Source organism: Hemibagrus wyckioides, linkage group LG26 (genome assembly GCF_019097595.1).
Source record: "Hemibagrus wyckioides isolate EC202008001 linkage group LG26, SWU_Hwy_1.0, whole genome shotgun sequence".
NCBI classification, from domain to species: domain Eukaryota; kingdom Metazoa; phylum Chordata; class Actinopteri; order Siluriformes; family Bagridae; genus Hemibagrus; species Hemibagrus wyckioides.
This window is the reverse complement of record NC_080735.1, coordinates 19310507-19336238: the sequence shown is the minus strand read 5'-3', so window position 1 is coordinate 19336238 and position 25732 is coordinate 19310507. Positions and strand designations below refer to the sequence as shown.

At 40.9% G+C, this 25732-nt stretch overlaps 1 protein-coding gene across 1 annotated transcript in view; it reads right to left on the bottom strand.

The window, feature by feature from the left end:
• Positions 1-433: 433 nt before the first annotated feature.
• LOC131346704 (uncharacterized) overlaps positions 434-25732 on the bottom strand; it is a 37703-nt gene continuing 12404 nt past the window's right edge. The window contains exons 4-20 of the mRNA XM_058380280.1: positions 18387-18632; positions 17471-17728; positions 17095-17364; positions 16928-17012; positions 16807-16852; positions 16502-16585; positions 16303-16402; positions 12732-12823; positions 7877-7943; positions 7213-7557; positions 5256-5495; positions 4340-4597; positions 3964-4233; positions 3797-3884; positions 3673-3718; positions 2929-3194; positions 434-2844 (exon numbers count right to left, since the gene is read on the bottom strand). Coding sequence (XP_058236263.1) covers positions 2829-2844; positions 2929-3194; positions 3673-3718; positions 3797-3884; positions 3964-4233; positions 4340-4597; positions 5256-5495; positions 7213-7557; positions 7877-7943; positions 12732-12823; positions 16303-16402; positions 16502-16585; positions 16807-16852; positions 16928-17012; positions 17095-17364; positions 17471-17728; positions 18387-18632 — 2777 coding nt within the window. The 3' untranslated portion in view covers positions 434-2828. The remainder of the gene's footprint in view (positions 2845-2928; positions 3195-3672; positions 3719-3796; positions 3885-3963; positions 4234-4339; positions 4598-5255; positions 5496-7212; positions 7558-7876; positions 7944-12731; positions 12824-16302; positions 16403-16501; positions 16586-16806; positions 16853-16927; positions 17013-17094; positions 17365-17470; positions 17729-18386; positions 18633-25732) is intronic.

Here is a 25732-nt window from a genome sequence, read left to right as displayed (position 1 = left end):
CCACACAAATTCATAGATGTTCACAGCTGGCTAGTGTTACCCCTCCCACCTAGAGAGATTTTTCAGTTTTTCCTCCTTGACTCCCTGCCATGAATAACTGTGGCATCATCAGGATTTATTGAGGATTTAATTCCTCAATATTATAGAAAGAAAGTTTTTTTTTCTATACACAGGGATGAAGGTGATCATTTTGGGCAACTAGTGCAAAGTTTCTCAGAATCAGAATACTCAGAATCTCCTGTAGCAAGCTAGTTGTGATCAAACCTTATTTGTTAAAAACTCACCAATAAAACCTGTTTAACATAATAGTGCTGCTTAGAGTTATCTTCCCACGCTAGGCAGCTAATTCTAAACAGGAGCAGAGCAGCTGCAATCACATAATGTGGTTATATGTGGTTAGTGGCCAATTAATGCAACTGCGAACAAGACAGCAGACAACAAAGTTCTGGTAGTGTGAGAAATTTTTATTAAAATCTCCAGAGTGAGCAGTATTTGATGCTGTACACCACAGGACAGTTTCAAATAAGGAAGTGCAAAAGATAGAACAAAAATGAAGAACTAATTTTCTTTAACTTATATCTTGTTTTATAATATTTCCAGAGTATAATACTACATCATCTTACAGTCTGCTCTAGAATTCAGTCAAGATTTTATGGGCATTATGTCATACAGTGCAGCAAGTAAACATTACTTTTATTCACAGAAAACTATTCAGTCTTTTTCCTAACATTTTAATTGATATAAAAACACAAATACTGTGAAAAATATTTTAAAAAAATAACTTTCTTTAGATAATTTGAAATCAAAGTAATATTACAGTAAAAAAAAGACACTCAAGCACTAACATGAACACTAAAACATCCCATGATAAATATACTAAAAAAATTCAAAAACATAAATACCAGAGCCAAAAAATTAAATTCAGCCAAGTTTGAGATAGTGTCTAGTTTAATCTTAATTCTCAATGGCCAAAAGTATGTGGACACCTGGCCATCACAACAAAACCACTCAAATTAAGACATATTGGTGTTTGTTATTATTACTACCTCCATGTTTCTAGGAAGGTTTTCCACTAGATTTTATTGCATTGCTTTGGGAATTTGTGCCACAAAACATTAATGAGCTCAGTCACTGATGTCTGGGGTGCAGTCGGTGTTCAGTTCATCCCAAAGGTGTTCAGTGGGGTTGAGGTCAGGGCTCTGTTACAGGGCTCTGTTAAAGACACTCCAACCTTAACACACCATGTCTTCACCATGTCTTCTTCTATTCTAACCATAACACACCGTGTCTTCACCATGTCTTCTTCTATTCTAACCATAACACACCATGTTTTCACCATGTCTTCTTCTATTCTAACCTTAACACACCGTGTCTTCACCATGTCTTCTTCTATTCTAACCATAACACACCGTGTCTTCACCATGTCTTCTTCTATTCTAACCATAACACACCATGTCTTCACCATGTCTTCTTCTATTCTAACCTTAACACACCATGTCTTCACCATGTCTTCTTCTATTCTAACCATAACACACCATGTCTTCACCATGTCTTCTTCTATTCTAACCATAACACACCATGTCTTCACCATGTCTTCTTCTATTCTAACCATAACACACCATGTCTTCACCATGTCTTCTTCTATTCTAACCATAACACACCGTGTCTTCACCATGTCTTCTTCTATTCTAACCTTAACACACCATGTCTTCACCATGTCTTCTTCTATTCTAACCATAACACACCATGTCTTCACCATGTCTTCTTCTATTCTAACCATAACACACCATGTCTTCACCATGTCTTCTTCTATTCTAACCATAACACACCATGTCTTCACCATGTCTTCTTCTATTCTAACCATAACACACCATGTCTTCACCATGTCTTTATAGGGCTGCTTTGTGCACAGGGGCATTGTCACGCTGGAACAATGTCTGAGTCTCTTAGTTCCAGTAAAGGGAAACTGTAATTTCACAAAGACCTTTTATACAATTCTGTGCTTCCAACTTTGTGCAAGTTTGGGTAAAGAACCAATACAGGTGTGACAGTCAGGGTGAACATACTTCTGGTCTAAGCGTGTATAATTGTGTAAATTGTGAACAAATCAGTTTAAAGGGTTATTACATATATAACTGGGCTGGATTTCAATATACAAAAATCAGTGCATTAAAAGCTAAGCTGCCATCTTGTAAATATAATAATAATAATAATAATTATAATAATAATAATCCTGAGATTTGTGACTGAAAACTAAACATTGTACCTACTGTCTACCATTTCTGAAACATTAGCATTTCAGAGATCTGTTTATTTTTGTGTATAATATGAACTAAACAGCTGCATGCAGAAAAATATCAATAACAAAATAAACTTATTAAGGAAATACTGGAAATAAAATGATGAAGAAACTTTTCTTTAAGTTAAACGTCTAATAGAATTTCTCCTGTTCTTTAAGTGGTGATTAAAGTCATATACGGTTGCATTTGTGTAAAAAGTATGATGCAATATGTTGATGTAACACAAAAAAGTCTATTCACAAGTATTTTTACAATAGATTGAAGAACCTGACTGATGTCCCTGATGGACTGATCTTAAAGGATGTTGCATCCTAAAAGGAAATGAAGTGTTTGGAGTACTTAAAACAATTATCCAATAGGATTCTTTCTATAGAATGCAGAAAATATGAAAATAACGTGTACTGTTTATAGTCAACCAATTGCTCATCTTCTTTTCTTTTATTTTCCATTGCCTATAATTGAGTGAATGTTCAGGTAACACTTGCCCTGGGCAGATCTGTGGAATTTGGTCACTTCAGCTGCTGTAAATCACTGAGCATCAGACCTGCACCAAAAGATGATGCATTATTAAAGTGTACAAGCATTAATTAGTTTAAATTATATTTAAGTGATTCTTGGTTTCTCTTACCTGTTGGCAGCACCAGTGAGATTAAACGTGACATTAGCATAGTGATCATCATTCTCTGGAGTCTTTTCCTCCACTCTGTCACCCCGGTACTGGATAGAAGCATACTGAACCACCTCAGCAGTACTAGAGCCAGAGGCCTGTACTGGAGAACTCCCTGCCCTCCTGTGCTGGATACTGGCATACTGAACATCATTCTGATTGACCAGATCTGGATGAGGTGTTGGATTGTTGCTTGCATCACTGTTAACAGTGGAGTAGATATTTTCCTACAGTGGAAAAAATATATTTTTCAGATAATCAGTGAGCAAATCATCTCACAATCAGAGAGTCAGGTGGCTAGGAGTGTGTGTGTGTGTGTGCAGGTCATGATAGACCCTGGCTATTGTCTAGTCTCTTAGATATACTTCTAGCTGGATATGAGCTTACAGCTATTAATGTTTATTTGGAAAGGCAAGTATACACACTTCTGAACGCAGGTTTAAACTGAGAACATTCCCTCTGGTGCTAAAGGATCAGCATTAGCCTGACTGATTTTTTTTATTCATCACAACAATTGTTAAACTGACTGTAAAAGAAGACATTACTTTGGTAATATATATTTATTACCCTGTTATTTTATCTGGTTCTCTCAGACTGGCACAGAAAACTGTGGTACAAAGTAGACTCTTCTTAAAAGGAAAAAAACAAACTACCAAGTAAGACCAAACCACACTGTGTCTTTCCATAGGGTGTTAATAGACTTGCCTGATTTGATGTTACATCATCAGCCGCACCATTGTGTCTCTTTCTCCTAAAAGTAAAAATAATGTTATGGTATATGCTGTGAATAATAATATTACTATAATGACAAATGTGTGCATTTACTTACCTCATATATAAAACACCAACAATGACAAGTAAACATCCACATCCAACAATGACTCCAAGAACTACATACAGTACTACACTCCTGCTCCCTGTGTACAGATAAATATTAATCAGCTGTAACTCTTTACCTTTATCAATGTAATGGGTACAGATTATTAATTATAATACCTGTAATAAAATTTAAAGTGAGAGGCACTGCAGGAGATCTCTGACTCCCGTATCTATTCTGAACCACACAGTAAAACCCTCCACTGCTGCTGGAGGTCAAGGTGAAGCTGTAACTCTGTCCAGATCCTACAGGTGAGCTTTCATTCACCTTATACCAGGTGTAGCTCTGTACAGGTGGGTTAGCATCACTGCTGCAGGTCAGAGTCACTGAACTGCCCTCCACTATCTCACCAGAGGAGTTGATGGACACTGAGACACTCTTTGGAGGATCTTAAACAGACAAGAAGGTAAGGATACAAAAACACTTCATTATTTTTCAGGTTATTGAGGGTAAAGAAGTTATATCATTAAATGTAGTGAACTATGTTTAACTCACACAGGACATTCAGAGACACAGCAGTAGATGTCTGATCTCCGTGTTTATTCTCAGCCCTGCATGTGTAATCTCCTCTATCCGTAGCTCTGATCCTGTTCATGGTGTAGGATTTTCCTGTTCTTATAGAGGATCTTCCCTTATACCAGGTGTAGCTCTGTACAGGTGGGTTAGCATCACTGCTGCAGGTCATAGTCACTGAACTGCCCTCCACTATCACACCAGAGGGACTGATGGACACTGAGACTCTCTTTGGAGGATCTAGAGATAGAACCACAAACTGCACACTATGAAGATTTTCCTCTCTTTCTCTCTCTCTTTTTATTAACAGACAGATTATAAAAGCCATCATTACTTAATGTTTTACTGAATTGTCACATGCATTTATGTAAAATAAACAGATGTGAAATTACAGAAAATGTCAAAAAATCAGTGTTAAATGTATTAATTAATTTTAATTAATTATATGTTCTTTTGCTGATGTTAGTGAAATGATTAATAAATTAGTATGTTTGCTAATATACAGGTGTGTATGAAAGTTAAATGTTTGAGTGTTCTAGTGTTAAAGTATGCTAGTGTTTGTGAATGCAACAATGCTAGGCTGCTAGTATGCTAATAAACAGCAACGCTAATATTCATATATTCTAGTCAGTTAGTATGCAGCTATGCTAACATGCGTGCATGCTAATATTCTTATAGTCTAGTGTACAACTCTGATCAGAAAGTATCCAGTGAAACTTCATATCAGCTGATGAACTGTTGTGTTCAGAACAATAATTTAGAGCCATGTCATAACATATGTACTTGTATTACTGATTGTTACTGTTTCATTACTGATGGGATTCATTTTACATGTGGATTCAGCATGAACTTTTAGTGTTGTTAGTTTTAATGAGTGAATGAATCAATCTGTACTTACATTGTACATTAAGAGTGACAGCAGCGGAGAGATAACTTTGTCCCTGTACATAACAGCTGTATCTGCCTGCATCCCTCTGACTGACTGATGGCAGACGGAGCGGGTTCGAGGAGGAGAAATAATGTCCATCTTTGTACCAGGTGAATGTTGGAGTCTCAGTCAGACTGCAGGTGGTTTTACATGTGAGAGAAACTTCATCTCCTTCAACAACTGTATCAGGAATCATCTCCACCTGAAACTCTGTGAATGAGAGGAAAGAAGGAAAACATGCAGTGCAGCCTGTGGAGATTATTCAATAATGTTTATGCAAACACAATGTATGTTTTATTTTAACATTTATTGATAAAATATATGTGGCAGCATGGTGGGCCTGGAATGTAATCTAACAACCTTCAAAGCACTAGTCTAACACCTTAACCACTAAGCTACGACATCCCACATACTTTGCATGTAGAATATAGTAACTGCTCATTTATTAATTCTGTAAGAAGATAAGGAATATCATGGGCACTGTAAATACACTGCTCAAAAGTGAGCACAGGGCCCACTAGAGGACATTGGGCCCTCAGGCTAACCTCATGAAGTCTGTTTCTGATTGATTGGTCAGAGACATTCACACCAGCAGCCTGCTGGAGGTTATTTTGTAGAGCTCTGGCAGTGTTTATCCTGTTCCTCCTTGCACAAAGGAGCAGATACCGGTCCTGCTGATGGGTTAAGGACCTTCTACTGCCCTGTCCAGCTCTCCTAGAGTAACTGCCTGTCTCCTGGAATCTCCTCCATGCTCTTGAGACTGTGCTGGGAGACACAGCAAAACTTCTGGGAATGGCAGGTATTAATGTGCCATCCTGGAGGAGTTGAACTGCCTGTGCAACCTCTGTATGGTCCAGGTATCTCCTCATGCTACCAGCAGAGACACTGACCCTAGCCAATGTCAGTGGCCTCCACCTGTAAAACCATTCCCGTTTTGGGGGTCGCAAGAGTTTAACTGACTTGATGCTATACTCTGATTAAAAAGTGTTCCTTTAATTTTGAACAGTGGACATTTTATTAAAATATGCAAATTAAACCTTGTAGCTACTCAGAATGATCCACTTACAATAAAACACAATATATTGCCATGTTACTTTTAACTGTTTAGAAATGTATAACAACAACAACAACAACAACAACAACAACAACAACAACAACAATAATAATAATAATAATAATAATAATAATAATAATTATTATTATTATTATTTTAATACTTTCTATATTTGGGGCAGCTAAGTGCACTCTGTGAGCTACTGTGCAGTCTCCTCTGTAAATTTGAGGTGTTGTTTGTGGATGTCTGAACACCTGTCTTTTTGTTTGAGTCTAGAATATTATGGTTTTAGAAATCCTACTATATAAAATATATCCTGTACTATTACATATAAATATTTATGTCACCCACGAGGTGTATAACCACCATGATTCTCATACATGTCCTCTAGTCAAGCTTCTCTCTTCACAGTCACTGGATTACTAATGACTCTCACCTGCCTCCAGTCTCACTACTCTCTGTAAATACAAGACACTTTGCAGTTCTCACTCCAGCATTGTGTCTGTGTTGAGTCTAAACCATTCTTATTAGTCTGGTAGTGATTTCATAATTAAGTTTCTTTTAAGCTTTCCTTCAGCTGCTTTGAAAAAGGTACATTACTCAAAGCTTTTAAATACAGTGAACACTAGTGACATCTGGTGGACAACAAGCTGTTAAAATATTTACAGATTTATCTCAGCTGACAAGTGAATTTTAAGGATTAGCTAGATAACTAAAGCTAATGCTAACTGTCACAAAAGTCCTCAATGAGAGTGTTTTCTTTGAAGAAAATGTAACTTCTTGAATGGAAAATCGTGTACAAGTGTTAATGTAAAATATTGTTTTATGATGAATAAAGTACAGTGTGTTATTATTTCAGCTGATGTGGCTTACCTGTGACAAAAAGTTCAACTCCATCTTGACCCTGATACTTTTCTTCAGGGTTTGTTATAAATCTGAAGTAGTATTTTCCTCGGTCCTGTTCTCTCACATTACTCAGTCTGAGATGGCAGTTATTCAGGTTGTCTCTGAGGTACTGAACCCTGTCTCTGTAGTTTGGGTCTGAAGACAGATCAGGAGGCTCTTTATCTGTAACTAACTCTCTGCTCCAGAAAGCTGTCTGAACTGTGTAACCAGATGGATATGTGTATGTGCAGCCCATGGTCACTGTAGATCCCTTTACAGCACAGATGGAGCTCGGTGTATAAGTTACACTCCACTCTGACTGGGAGACAACTCCTGCAACACAGAATACAGAAATGTACTGATAATGCATCTACAGGTCTCAGACAGTGAGAAACCTGCAGAAACTCTACACTACAAAAATCTGAGCTTATTTATAACTGAAAGCCCACAGTGAGAAGCTTCATAGGTCATGAAGAAGAGAGAGAGAGAGAGAGAGAGAGAGAGAGATGCAGAAAAGAGGAACTTAACACAGAACTGCTGATGCTGAACAAATATTACTAACATTAAGCATGAACATTAACATTAAGCAATTCCCCCCTGGGATTAATAAAGTTTTTGAATGTTGAAGTTAAAAATATGATAAATTACTCACTTGAAATTATGAGCAGAAACAGCAGAGGAAGGGGAGGAGTCAATCTGAGTGACATCATCAGTGCTGCCTGTATAATCATCAGAGATGAAAAATACTGTTTGGTTTTAATGTCCTAAAAAGGTGATTAAATCTGCCATGTGTTTATAATTGTAAAGTAAAGTGCTGTGCATATATAAATGTAGTGTTCATTACAGCTGTGTCCTTTACAGTACAGTTCAGTGTGTGAGGAGGAAGAACACTGAGTAAAAAGAATGTCTTAAAATCTGATCTTTAATATGTGATATGAACTGGATATACACAAGTCTCGTATTGTCTCAATTATACACAAGTCTCAATGTTTTCTAATAGAAATGACTAAAAAATCAACTTACACTTGACTTATAAAGAATACACGCTTTAATTTCAGTCCATAAGAAAAAAAATGTAATTAATTATAAAATTCAAACTGAATAATTTGTTAAAGAAACTTTCTGACCTCATTAAGAGATGATTATCTCCTTCATCCAGGAGAAAATAACAGGAGCAGCTCTGAGGGTTTAAACTGTTAAACTGTCCAAGTTCAGATATGTTTCTGGTTAATGTTTCTTCCTCTTTCTTTACTGAATTAGTCCTTCCTTCTTCTACATGTTACGAAACACCTCAAACACTTAGAGTTTAAATTCTTCTTTTGTTTTTACTCTGGTTTTATTTTGTTTATTTGATAGTTATTATCTAAGAATTTTTAACTTTCAGTTTACTTTTTTAATTTAAACTTTTAAAGTTATAGATGGACTGCTGAAGTACAGTATTTAAACATACTTATTATTATTATTATTATTATTATTATTATTATTATTATTATTATTATAAATAACCAAAATTTCTACTTCAAAATATATTGATTAATTTAACCCTTATCTTGATACCACACTGCTCTGTTTGATGCAGCACTCTCATCAAGTCTTTAAGGAGTTTGTCGTCCTTGCTGAAATCATCAAGGTTTCATCATCAGGGCTGGGAATGTAGACATCATCTTTTAGCTCTCCCAAGCCTCCTTCCACATACCTCAGGAAAGCAGCAGGTGCATTTGTGATGCTAAAATCAATCCTAACCCACTCGTGGATGAACCAGGGTTTTATGAAAATAGTTCATGCCCTACTGTCTTCATTCCCAAAACCTTGATGCCCTGGTGCAACACAGTAAACCAGGAGCTCCCCCCTAGGATATCCAGGATCTCTTGAATCTGTGAATCTCATCCTTCTTTCTCACACACGACTGGAGAGAAACAGAGTGACATCCACTTGTGGATCCAGCCACGTCTCAGTAAACCCTGTATTCTATGTTCTTTAAGAGTGAAAGGATTCCTTTTACTTTCCCATGACCAACTTCTAATGTGTTTACAATGATATCTGAAGGAATCTGCTGGGCCACATCACTTTGTTCTAATTCCTCAATTACATTAAAGCCAGTTATTGGCCTCTCCATCTCACTGCATGCAAAGAGAATTAGTACTAACAGCTCCACCTTTCTCCTTTTCAGCATTTATTCTGTTTGTTTCATTAAATTATTGAAGCTGTTATTGAATATTGTATTACATAATATAGTATGTTGCAAGGGAATTACTCATTCTAATTCAAACAAATTCAATAAATAAAAAAATTAAGGTCTAATATAAAGAGAGTCTGCTGATGAATCCATGTCTCTCAGGAAGAACGGCAAACTTCTAATAGTTCGTCACAGCTGCATCAGCCAATCAGAATTGATGTGCGGAAAAAATCATTAAGCCAATAGGATTTCAGTCAGGCCAGTCCGGCCCGCCCCCTGCTGGCCAAAAGAGAAAGTATTCATGTGAGCAGAAGCAATAGTTGAGAAAATCAGCAGTGGCATGATTTTTCTTGTGTATACAGATCATTCTATTCTACACTCTCCACACGTGTACATCTGTTTTCCTCTCGGCTGCATTTCACCACGAACGCGAGCTTCTACAGAAATCAAACATTTTACTTGAGCTCATTAGAGTTACAGGAAGTTTTTTTTCACAGATTTGCCTCCGTACTTTCCGCTCACAGATCACCTCGAGGCCTGCACTTGCTTTTTCTCCTTCCTGAATTTCACACCAATTTTATGTTTATGACCAAAAAAGATCAAGACAACAACAAATATTGGTGAAATTTTCTAAATGTATTTGTCCCAGAGATTTTTTTTTAATACACATCTCTCTTTTTCTCTTATTAATAACAGAAAGGGGATAAACTTTTGTTTCTTCTGTTTTTCTGCAACAATTTATTTTTTTATGGAGACTGAAATCATTTGATGAAATGTGAAAATTTATAGCTGTAATGAACACTGTGTCATTTTTAACATTATATTATAACGTCTGTTTGACGACAAAATGTCAAAATATAAGAAAATTGCTTTTATTTAAATGTTTTGAAAATGATAATAAAATATTCAAGATTTTTCATACTATTTGTATTTAATATATTAACACTTAATAGAACTCAACACTGTATATTCTGCGAAAGAGGTGCAGAGAGTGAGCAGCTTCAGTTTCCTGCGTGTTCACATTTACTGAGGATCTCACCTGGTCTCATAATACTACACATCTAGTCAAGAAATCACATCAGCATCTAAACTTCTTGAGAAGGCTGAGGATATCTGGCATGCCCAGCTGAATCCTGAGTAGATTTTATAGATGTGCAATTAAATGCATCAGCACCAGCTCCATCACAGTCTGGTTTGGAAACTGCACAACACAGGACCAGAAGACTCTACAGCAGATGGTGAGAGCTTCCCAAAACATATCTGGAATAGCTTTACCATCACTGTAGAGCCTCTAATATTCCAGAGCCATCAACATCATCTACGACAATAGTCACCCCCAAGAAGAGCCTTTTTACACTCGTAACATTGGGTAAAGCCAGAACATCAAGGCTGAAAGTCAGAACATTTCATTAGCGGCATTTGGCAGATGCCCTTATCCAGAGCGACTTTTTATCTTATTTTGCACAACTGAGTAAATGACTAATAAGTGCCTTGTTTAAAAACAGTTTCTACCCACAGGCCATCAGGCTTGTGAACATCACCCATCAACTGCCTCTACACCCTTAACCACAGACAGAGCGTATACTCTGACTCTGAGTGGTGTCAACTACCTCATCCTTCACCCAGAGACACACACACACACATACCCCTCAATGCAAACAAACATCAGAGACTACAGACTATCTCTGCATTCAATGTACACACACACACCCTTCTCAATGCAGATAAACAACATGGACTCATCTACTTCTACAGGACTTTGCACATGCATGTCTTCGGTGTTACACTGCACACTGTACACTTTACACTTACAATATGGTAATCTCTTGCATTTTGCACTATTAGTAATTTTGTAATTGTAAATGTGTAATTTACTCCTTTTGTATCTTTTTTTTATGTCTTTCATTTATGTCATAGGCTGCTGAAGGATTCACGGGATAAGAATTTCATTGTATAGAATAACACACTGTTTCTAGTACATGACAGCAAACTCTTAATTAATCTTCCTTTAAGAGAGTCATAGTCTCTAATCAACTTGTAAAGACAATGCAATGTTCATAGCTGAATAAATGAGTAAAAAAAGCTTCTGACCTCATTAAGTGATGATCGTCTACATCCAGAGAAAAGAACAGGAGCAGCTCTGAGGGTATAAACTGATGAACTGTCCAAGTTAAAATGTCCTGCTTTTTCCTTTTCACACTCTGACCACATGTAACTGAATTAGTCCTTCCTCTAAGAGCTAACACCCAACAGAAACAAGTCATTAATTTGTGACACATTAGGCAGTGCATTAGGCAGTAGGTTCTCTGCACATAAAGGTATTTTAAGATCGAACAAGTGATGCATGATGTTTACTTCATGTTCTTAGACTTAAACATTTTCACAATCACCTACTAACTCACTAACATTTTAATTAGTGCATTATACAAGAACAATACAATGACTATATTCAAAACATAGAGGTAGTAACAGGTGACAGAATACATGATCAAATGATCCAAAGAGGAAAAGGCTGCCACTTGGGTAACAACATCATATGTGTTTACAGCATTTTAAACTCTAATCATCTATTGTGCATTTATTTGTGTAAAACATCACAATCATTTTCCATGTTCATGTTCATGTTCCACATCAATCTAGAATATTTGTATATATATGCAATGGAACAATAAGTGAGAAATCATTTCCTTGGCACCTTTACAGCAGTTGCATTGGTGATCAATATTTTATTTAAAACACTCCAACATGTTTTACTGTAAAAATCTACACATTATTTTAAGAAACTGTGTTTAGTTTGATACTGAAGTGAAAATAACTCTTCATTCACTGCAGATGAAGTAATTTCCTGTGTAATTAGGAAAGAGGAAGACAGGAGTTACACTAAAAAGTAATGCTTTCGATGAATTAACACACACATGCTACACAAACAAACTACACTTCTATTTTGTTCTATTAAGTTAGTGCTATATTTGAGTAAATCATAACTATAATAAGTCAAACCAGAGAGGAGAGCATCATACTGAACAGATGGGAGAATGAGAGCTAGCTCAAGTGTTTTCTTCTCATTTTGGAGAAGATTTGGATGTAGATCCTTTATCTTCACTGTCACAGACATCAAACTACATTTTCCAAAATGCATCACAGTCCACAACATGGCTGCACCAGACTCCACATCCCACAACTCACCTGCACCCCCCTTGTGTTCTGTCTATACCAAACCTTTTTCCATTGTTTTCTTCTCTTTCTGTCCATGAAAGTGACAATTCATCAAGGGTTGCAAAACTGTGAGTTACGGACCACTCTTGAGTCCCAAGCCATGTGGCTTGATCACCTGCTTCACACTTAGCTGCTCCCTCACCCCGAGGGGACGACGTCTGAAACCATCGTAGTTGCCAAGCCCATGTAGCTGAGACACAGTATCTCCTGTTCGCAGAGTGTGGGTCCATTCCAGTCACTCCAAGCTTTCACTTGGAAAAAGTAATACTTAGTAATACAAGACTTGGGCACTCTTTGTTTTCACTCCAGTGCATCTTTGGCCTTGTCAGCTTCTATCAACACTAACTGGGCTTTAGTGCCCTCACTCTCCCTCTCCTGTCCCTACTGTGAGGCAGCCCCAAATGCCTGGTGTGGAACCCTGCATCTGAAAAAAACATCTTAAGTCCTCAAGCATCCTGACTCTTCCAGAACATTCATAGTAGATGTACATGCCTCAGAAACATGGATTGGAGCCATCCTCTCACAGCACAATAGTGTAAGCCCAGGTTACATCCCATCAATTTCTTCTTCCCCGAGCTGTCAGTGGGTGAGTTATAACACAGTTATAGCACAGTTATAACATAGTAGAATGAGAGCTACTGTCAGTAAAAATGGCACTGTAGGAATAGAGACAGCGGCTGGAGGGGGCTAATCATTCCTTTATCGTTTACAAGAGGCCCATAAAAATCCACACACCCAAGCACTTGAACCCCAGACAGGCCAGCTGGTCCCTGTTTTAGTCCTGATTCAACTTTACCCTTACCTTCTGACTGGGCTCTAAAAATACCTTGACCATGAACATTTACCAAATGATCACATCCTGTATAACAGAGCCCTTCCAGCTGGTAAAATCATGCCACTGCCCACACCGCAACATCCCTGGTAACATAACCATAGCTTTCCTCAATTACTCATGCTACACCACCATTCTCGTATTCCTAGACCTTCTTTCCTTGGCCCTAAACCTCATAACTCTCCCTTGGTTCCTGTTTGCATTTACAGCTACTGAGCTATGGTTCATTCGTGTGTTCCATTACTTTGGGCTTCCTGAGTATATTGTGATTGACCCAGGTCTGCAGTTGACCTCCAGGGTCTGGGCTAGTTTCATAGAGCAATTGGGGGTGAATGTCAGCCTCACTTCCTGCTATTACCCTGAGTCATGCCAATAGGAGGCAACTATGAGATAAGTCACTTCCTGTGCTCATTTTGCAGCAACAACAACGGTTCCCACGTTCACTAATAAATAGAAAATAGAGAAATTAAATAGTCAGACTATGGTGCACAATGGTACAGCTGTTGTATATCATTAATATGTTAAATGTACTATATACAAACCAGAATAACAACAGGATCATGATTGTTGTTTTGTGCAATACACTTGGAGATCTTCTCAGCAGCTATATTCCAGATCTTTAATATATATGGATATTTCCAGCATTATAATGTCCCGAAGTTGTATCAACCACCTGTACATATCCAGGCTATGTGGTGGAAGCCAGAGTTGTAGAAAAAAATTTTTTTGAAGTTGTTAAGCCAGCCAGCCGAACAGTTTTTTTGTAACTTAGAGAAATCAGAGATCAGAAAATCACCACTGAGTAATAATATATTGGGGTTCAGCAGTATAGGATATTCAGTTATTTTTTATAAGATAATACACACAACATTCCAAAATTGTAAACTTTTTCACATTCCCACATCATATAAAAAGGATCTGAGTTGTTGGTCAGGACATTTATCACAGAAAGGACTAAAGTAGTGGATATGATGTTTTGTGAGTGGTGTCCAATAAGTTCTGTGAGAAAAATTATAATGAATCAGTTGGTGAACTCACCTGCCTCCTGGATAGTCTCCTGGATAACATTCCTGAGACTGCTGATGCTTCCACGCAAACTCCTGGCCCTTCCAGTGGTTTCACTGAAGTCATTGATCTCACTGGGTCTCTGTTACGACTTCAAGATGGTAGGTCTAAGGGTACCAGAAGGAACATTTAAGTTGTGACTCATTTAAGTGAAGGTTGGTAGTAATTGACAACAGAACAACCTTATAGCAAAATTAAATATAGTATTTATTGGTCCATTATGGAATCGGAATAGAAGAAATATAGATAGATATATATTTACATACAACTGAGAGTTATATTATAATCAATACAGGAAAAGAGAGGATTAATAGTGGCGCCAAATAAAAGAAAGAAATATAACAAAACCAAACTAACTCACCACAATCCTCTAATCTATCTAGAAAATAAAAGGGAAAGAAAGTCTTTGGCGTTTTCACGCCCTATCTAAACTATTCTCACTAACCAGAAACAAAACATACAGAGAGTGGCGCTCGCTCCTATCCTGGTGTATTTATACACAGCCGCTTCTCTACATGTAGCACAATGAAACCCAGGTATAAAATAAATAATTGCTATTTTAAACTTCTTCTCATCATGTGGTTAACTTTGTCATAGCTGATAACTGTTATTATATTGCTTATGTACAGATTAAAATAAGTGAGATTAATATATGTAAAGAAAAACAAGTAAAGATTAACATTAACTCTGGATTATGGATTAAAATAGTCTTAGATTTGAATTAGTGTAAATGAGTAAATTTAAAGATTAAATTTTGTTTTATTTAATGATTAAAGTAGATTAGAATTAGATTTATGAAAAATGAGTACATTTTTTGAAAAATTTAAACACGCTGTACAACAAAAAGCACCTTCTACAACATGGAATGAACATGTAACAGACTTTTAAATAATTATAATTCATTGTAATTGATAGTGATATAGAAAATTCTAGTCAGATACAGTTAATGTGGAAGAGAGGCTGAGTAGCTGCTATGCTGTAATAAACTGTCTGATAATCCCATGTTATATCATGACATTACAGTATATTAGTGACTGAGTGTAGGTTCATTTCATGGTGTATGTATAGGATAATAATGATTCAAGCCCAAACCCATCTCATTATACAGAAACCATGCTAAGAGTTTGTACATCATACTTGACTTTATTGTATAAAACGTACAAAACATCAACAGTACACATTTTTTCAGATAAAATATACAATCTGATTATTAAAACAGGATAAAAACCTATAGTACACATGTAGAAAAAACATTCATTAAAACCACAAGCAGTCATGTACAATTTAATATTCATAAATGGAAAGTTTGGATTCAATTTAAGATAAGATAAGATAAGATAAGATAAGATAAGATAAGATAAGATAAGATAAGATAAGATAAGATAAGATAAACTTTAATAACAAATAAAATTCTTTTGCCAGAGACTGTTTTAGATAACAAGAAAAATAAATATAAATGGAATAAAAATAAAAATAAATGAAATAATCTATAAATGCAATTGTATTTAGTACAGAAAGTAGTGAAGAGAAATATATGAAATGAAAAATTCTATATATACAAAATTTATTCAAAATACATAAAGCTAAAATCCACAGCTAAAAAAACTGAATCATTCTTTCTCTCTCTCTCTCTCTCTCTCTCTCTCTCTCTCTTTCTCTCTCTCTCTTTCTCTCTCTCTCTCTCTCTAGTATGATGTAGGAAATATCATGTGATATCCTACTAACATTAAATCAATGTGGCTTTAACAGCTTTAAATAAAATATTTTAGGCTTTAAAGCTTCCTTCGGCCTGGTACTATATTCAGTGATGAACAAATGGAAGCGCTCACTGGATCATTTTCGTAATCATGAGAGATGGACTGAGAATCAGGAAGGTTCGGGTGAACCGTCTGTGTGAGAGAAAGAGAAATAAATCATGTGTTCATCATTCTTAGTGATTCTTTTCAGATCTGAATGTCTGAGTGAAGTGTGTCTCTGAATACACTTACTGTAAGCGTGTCGTACACGTCACTGGACCTGGTCTGAAGATCAAGAGCTGTGTATGTGTCATCAGTAGGACTGCAGGAAACGTTCTGTGTGAAGATTATAAAGAATGTGTTTGGTGTTTTGAGGAATTCCTCAATATCTATCCATTTACTACTATAACTATGTTTAGTGATGAAAAGTGCCTAGAGTCTGCTGTTTCCTCGTGTTCATTATGATCTGGGTCTAGTGTTGATTATCTGTTGTGATGTTTTGCAGGTAAGTATGAGCAGAAGTCACACTGTCCAATGTCCAGTTACAGTCCACTTACCTGACGAGACTCTGCATTATCACCTGACCTTCCTGTTCTCTTTCTCCTAAAAATGAACAATAATTAGATGGTTCATGCTACAGATATTCAACAAAAGTTGATGAAAAATACACATGCTTACCTTATACATAAAACACCAACAATGGCAAGTAAACATCCACATCCCACAATGACTCCAAGAACTACATACAGTACTACACTCCTCCCTGTGTACAGATAAATATTAATCAGCTGTACCTCTTTATCACCTTTATCAATGTAATGGGTACAGATTATTATTTATAATACCTGTAATAGAATTTAAAGTGAGAGGCACTGCAGGAGATCTCTGACTCCCGTATCTATTCTGAGCCACACAGAAAAACCCTCCACTGCTGCTGGAGGTCAAGGTGAAGCTGTAACTCTGTCCAGATCCTACAGGTGAGCTTTCATTCACCTTATACCAGGTGTAGCTCTGTACAGGTGGGTTAGCATCACTGCTGCAGGTCAGAGTCACTGAACTGCCCTCCACTATCTCACCAGAGGGACTGATGGACACTGAGACATTCTTTGGAGGATCTTAAACAGACAAGAAGGTAAGGATACAAAAACACTTCATTATTTTTCAGGTTATTGAGGGTAAAGAAGTTATATCATGAAATGTAGTGAACTATGTTTAACTCACACAGGACATTCAGAGACACAGCAGTAGATGTCTGATCTCCGTGTTTATTCTCAGCCCTGCATGTGTAATCTCCACTGTCCATAGCTCTGATCCTGTTCATGGTGTAGGATTTTCCTGTTCTTATAAAGTATCTTCCCTTATACCAGGTGTAGCTCTGTACAGGTGGGTTAGCATCACTGCTGCAGGTCAGAGTCACTGAACTGCCCTCCACTATCACACCAGAGGGACTGATGGACACTGAGACTCTCTTTGGAGGATCTAGAAAAAGAACCACAAACTGCACACTATGAAGATTTTCCTCTCTTTCTCTCTCTCTTTTTATTAACAGACAGATTATAAAAGCCATCATTACTTAATGTTTTACTGAATTGTCACATGCATTTATGTAAAATAAACAGATGTGAAATTACAGAAAATGTCAAAAAATCAGTGTTAAATGTATTAATTAATTTTAATTAATTATATGTTCTTTTGCTGATGTTAGTGAAATGATTAATAAATTAGTATGTTTGCTAATATACAGGTGTGTATGAAAGTTAAATGTTTGAGTGTTCTAGTGTTAAAGTATGCTAGTGTTTGTGAATGCAACAATGCTAGGCTGCTAGTATGCTAATAAACAGCAACGCTAATATTCATATATTCTAGTCAGTTAGTATGCAGCTATGCTAACATGCGTGCATGCTAATATTCTTATAGTCTAGTGTACAACTCTGATCAGAAAGTATCCAGTGAAACTTCATATCAGCTGATGAACTGTTGTGTTCAGAACAATAATTTAGAGCCATGTCATAACATATGTACTTGTATTACTGATTGTTACTGTTTCATTACTGATGGGATTCATTTTACATGTGGATTCAGCATGAACTTTTAGTGTTGTTAGTTTTAATGAGTGAATGAATCAATCTGTACTTACATTGTACATTAAGAGTGACAGCAGGGGAGAGATAACTTTGTCCCTGTACAGAACAGCTGTATCTGCCTGCATCCCTCTGACTGACTGATGGCAGACGGAGCGGGTTCGAGGAGGAGAAATAATGTCCATCTTTGTACCAGGTGAATGTTGGAGTCTCAGTCAGACTGCAGGTGGTTTTACATGTGAGAGTAACTTCATCTCCTTCAACAACTGTATCAGGAATCATCTCCACCTGAAACTCTGTGACTGAGAGGAAAGAAGGAAAATATGCAGTGCAGCCTGTGGAGATTATTCAATAATGTTTTATTTATGTATATTGTTAATTTAAAAAACATTGTTAAAATATATATAAAATACTTTTGAGCAGGAAATCATTAAAAATAAAGAAGTGTACTTCTTACTGCTACAGTATATGAACTCAGTAGTATTACACTATCTATTAGCCAAAAGTAACACCACACACACCCCTCACACACACTCTTACACACCACACACACCCCTCACACACACTCTTACACACCCCACACACAGACTCTTACACACCACACACACCCCTCACACACACTCTTACACACCACACACACCCCTCACACACACTCTTACACACCCCACACACACACTCTTACACACCACACACACCCCTCACACACACTCTTACACACCCCACACACACACTCTTACACACCACACACACCCCTCACACACACTCTTACACACACATCCCTCACACACACTCTTACACACCCCACACACCCCTCACACACACTCTTACGCACCACACACACCCCTCACACACACTCTTACACACCACACACACCCCTCACACACACTCTTACACATCACACACACCCCTCACACACACTCTTACACACCACACACATCCCTCACACACACTCTTACACACCACACACACCCCTCACACACACTCTTACACACCACACACACCCCTCACACACACTCTTACACACCACACACACCCCTCACACACACTCTTACACACCACACACACCCCTCACACACACTCTTACACACCACACACATCCCTCACACACACTCTTACACACCACACACACCCCTCACACACACTCTTACACACCACACACACCCCTCACACACACTCTTACACACCACACACACCCCTCACACACACTCTTACACACCACACACACCCCTCACACACACTCTTACACACCACACACACCCCTCACACACACTCTTAAACACCACACACACCCCTCACACACACTCTTACACACCCCACACACACACTCTTACACACCACACACACCCCTCACACACACTCTTACACACCACACACACCCCTCACACACACTCTTACACACCCCACACACACACTCTTACACACCACACACACCCCTCACACACACTCTTACACACCCCTCACACACACTCTTACAGACCCCACACACACACTCTTACACACCACACACACCCCTCACACACACTCTTACACACCCCTCACACACACTCTTACACACCACACACACCCCTCACACACACTCTTACACACCACACACACCCCTCACACACACTCTTACACACCACACACACCCCTCACACACACTCTTACACACCACACACACCCCTCACACACACTTTTACACACCACACACACCCCTCACACACACTCTTACACACCCCTCAGACACACTCTTACCCAACCCACACACCCCTCACACACACTTTTACACACCACACACATCCCTCACACACACTCTTACACACCACACACACCCCTCACACACACTCTTACACACCACACACACCCCTCACACACACTCTTACACACACCACACACCCCTCACACACACTCTTACACACCACACACACCCCTCACACACACTCTAACACACCACACACACCCCTCACACACACTCTTACACACCACACACACCCCTCACACACACTCTTACACACCCCACACACCCCTCACACACACTCTTACACACCACACACACCCCTCACACACACTCTAACACACCACACACACCCCTCACACACACTCTTACACACCACACACACCCCTCACACACACTCTTACACACCACACACACCCCTCACACACACTCTTACACACACATCCCTCACACACACTCTTACACACCCCACACACCCCTCACACACACTCTTACGCACCACACACACCCCTCACACACACTCTTACACACCACACACACCCCTCACACACACTCTAACACACCACACACACCCCTCACACACACTCTTACACACCACACACACCCCTCACACACACTCTTACACACCACACACACCCCTCACACACACTCTTACGCACCACACACACCCCTCACACACACTCTTACACACCCCACACACCCCTCACACACACTCTTACGCACCACACACACCACTCACACACACTCTAACACACCACACACACCCCTCACACACACTCTTACACACCACACACACCCCTCACACACACTCTTACACACCCCACACACCCCTCACACACACTCTTACGCACCACACACACCCCTCACACACACTCTTACACACCACACACACCCCTCACACACACTCTAACACACCACACACACCCCTCACACACACTCTTACACACCACACACACCCCTCACACACACTCTTACACACCCCACACACCCCTCACACACACTCTTACGCACCACACACACCCCTCACACACACTCTTACACACCACACACACCCCTCACACACACTCTAACACACCACACACACCCCTCACACACACTCTTACACACCACACACACCCCTCACACACACTCTAACACACCACACACACCCCTCACACACACTCTTACACACCACACACACCCCTCACACACACTCTTACACACCACACACACCCCTCACACACACTCTTACACACCACACACACCCCTCACACACACTCTTACACACCACACAAATCCCTCACACACACTCTTACACACCACACACACCCCTCACACACACTCTTACACACCACACAAATCCCTCACACACACTCTTACACACCACACACACCCCTCACACACACTCTTACACACCACACACACCCCTCACACACACTCTTACACACCACACACATCCCTCACACACACTCTTACACACCACACACACCCCTCACACACACTCTTACACACACCACACTCTTACACACCCCACACACCCCTCACACACACTCTTACACACACCCTTCACACACACTCTTACACACCACACACACCCCTCACACACACTTTTACACACCACACACACCCCTCACACACACTCTTACACACCCCTCACACACACTCTTACACACCACACACACCCCTCACACACACTCTTACCCAACCCACACACCCCTCACACACACTTTTACACACCACACACATCCCTCACACACACTCTTACACACCACACACACCCCTCACACACACTCTTACACACCACACACACCCCTCACACACACTCTTACACACCACACACACCCCTCACACACACTCTTACACACCCCACACACCCCTCACACACACACTTACACACCACACACACCCCTCACACACACTCTAACACACCACACACACCCCTCACACACACTCTTACACACCACACACACCCCTCACACACACTCTTACACACCCCACACACACACTCTTACACACCACACACACCCCTCACACACACTCTTACACACCACACACACCCCTCACACACACTCTTACACACCCCACACACACACTCTTACACACCACACACACCCCTCACACACACTCTTACACACCACACACACCCCTCACACACACTCTTACACACCCCACACACACACTCTTACACACCACACACACCCCTCACACACACTCTTACACACACATCCCTCACACACACTCTTACACACCCCACACACCCCTCACACACACTCTTACGCACCACACACACCCCTCACACACACTCTTACACACCACACACACCCCTCACACACACTCTTACACATCACACACACCCCTCACACACACTCTTACACACCACACACACCCCTCACACACACTCTTACACACCACACACACCCCTCACACACACTCTTACACACCACACACACCCCTCACACACACTCTTACACACCACACACACCCCTCACACACACTCTTACACACCACACACACCCCTCACACACACTCTTACACACCACACACATCCCTCACACACACTCTTACACACCACACACACCCCTCACACACACTCTTACACACCACACACACCCCTCACACACACTCTTACACACCACACACACCCCTCACACACACTCTTACACACCACACAGACCCCTCACACACACTCTTACACACCACACACACCCCTCACACACACTCTTACACACCACACACACCCCTCACACACACTCTTACACACCCCACACACAGACTCTTACACACCACACACACCCCTCACACACACTCTTACACACCACACACACCCCTCACACACACTCTTACACACCCCACACACACACTCTTACACACCACACACACCCCTCACACACACTCTTACACACCCCTCACACACACTCTTACAGACCCCACACACACACTCTTACACACCACACACACCCCTCACACACACTCTTACACACCCCTCACACACACTCTTACACACCACACACACCCCTCACACACACTCTTACACACCACACACACCCCTCACACACACTCTTACACACCACACACACCCCTCACACACACTCTTACACACCACACACACCCCTCACACACACTTTTACACACCACACACACCCCTCACACACACTCTTACACACCCCTCAGACACACTCTTACCCAACCCACACACCCCTCACACACACTTTTACACACCACACACATCCCTCACACACACTCTTACACACCACACACACCCCTCACACACACTCTTACACACCACACACACCCCTCACACACACTCTTACACACCCCACACACCCCTCACACACACTCTTACACACCACACACACCCCTCACACACACTCTAACACACCACACACACCCCTCACACACACTCTTACACACCACACACACCCCTCACACACACTCTTACACACCCCACACACCCCTCACACACACTCTTACACACCACACACACCCCTCACACACACTCTAACACACCACACACACCCCTCACACACACTCTTACACACCACACACACCCCTCACACACACTCTTACACACCACACACACCCCTCACACACACTCTTACACACACATCCCTCACACACACTCTTACACACCCCACACACCCCTCACACACACTCTTACGCACCACACACACCCCTCACACACACTCTTACACACCACACACACCCCTCACACACACTCTTACACACCACACACATCCCTCACACACACTCTTACACACCACACACACCCCTCACACACACTCTTACACACCACACACACCCCTCACACACACTCTAACACACCACACACATCCCTCACACACACTCTTACACACCACACACACCCCTCACACACACTCTTACACACCACACAAATCCCTCACACACACTCTTACACACCACACACACCCCTCACACACACTCTAACACACCACACAAATCCCTCACACACACTCTTACACACCACACACACCCCTCACACACACTCTTACACACCACACACACCCCTCACACACACTCTTACACACCACACACATCCCTCACACACACTCTTACACACCACACACACCCCTCACACACACTCTTACACACACCACACTCTTACACACCCCACACACCCCTCACACACACTCTTACACACACCCTTCACACACACTCTTACACACCACACACACCCCTCACACACACTTTTACACACCACACACACCCCTCACACACACTCTTACACACCCCTCACACACACTCTTACACACCACACACACCCCTCACACACACTCTTACCCAACCCACACACCCCTCACACACACTTTTACACACCACACACATCCCTCACACACACTCTTACACACCACACACACCCCTCACACACACTCTTACACACCACACACACCCCTCACACACACTCTTACACACCACACACATCCCTCACACACACTCTTACACACCCCACACACCCCTCACACACACACTTACACACCACACACACCCCTCACACACACTCTTACACACCACACACACCCCTCACACACACTCTTACACACCACACACACCCCTCACACACACTCTTACACACCACACACACCCCTCACACACACTCTTACACACACATCCCTCACACTCACTCTTACACACCACACACACCCCTCAGACACACTCTTACACACCACACACACCCCTCACACACACTCTTACACACCACACACACCCCTCACACACACTCTTACGCACCACACACACCTCTCACACACACTCTTACACACCACACACACCCCTCACACACACTCTTACACACCCCACAAATCTCTCACACACACTCTTACACACACCCTTCACACACACTCTTACACACCACACACACCCCTCACACACACTCTTACACACCCCACACACCCCTCACACACACTCTTACACACCCCACACACCCCTCACACACACTCTTACACACCACACACACCCCTCACACACACTCTTACACACCACACACACCCCTCACACACACTCTTACACACCCCACACACCCCTCACACACACCCCTCACACACATTCTAACACACCACACACACCCCTCACACACACTCTTACACACCACACACATCCCTCACACACACTCTTACACACCACACACACCCCTCAAACACACTCTTACACACCACACACATCCCTCACACACACTCTTACACACGACACACACCCCTCACACACACTCTTACACACCACACACACCCCTCACACACACCCCACACACCCCTCACACACACTCTTACACACCACACACACCCCTCACACACACTCTTACACACCACACACACATCCCTCACACACACCCCACACACCGCTCACACACACTCTTACACACCACACACACACCTCACACACACTCTTACACACCACACACACCCCTCACACACACTCTTATACACCACACACACATCCCTCACACACACTCTTACACACCACACACACCCCTCACACACACTCTTACACACCACACACACCCCTCACACACACTCTTACACACCAAACACACCCCTCACACACACTCTTACACACCAAACACACCCCTCACACACACTCTTACACACCACACACACCACACACACCCCTCACACACACTCTTACACACCACACACACATCCCTCACACACACCACACACACCCCTCAAACACACTCTTACACACCACACACACCCC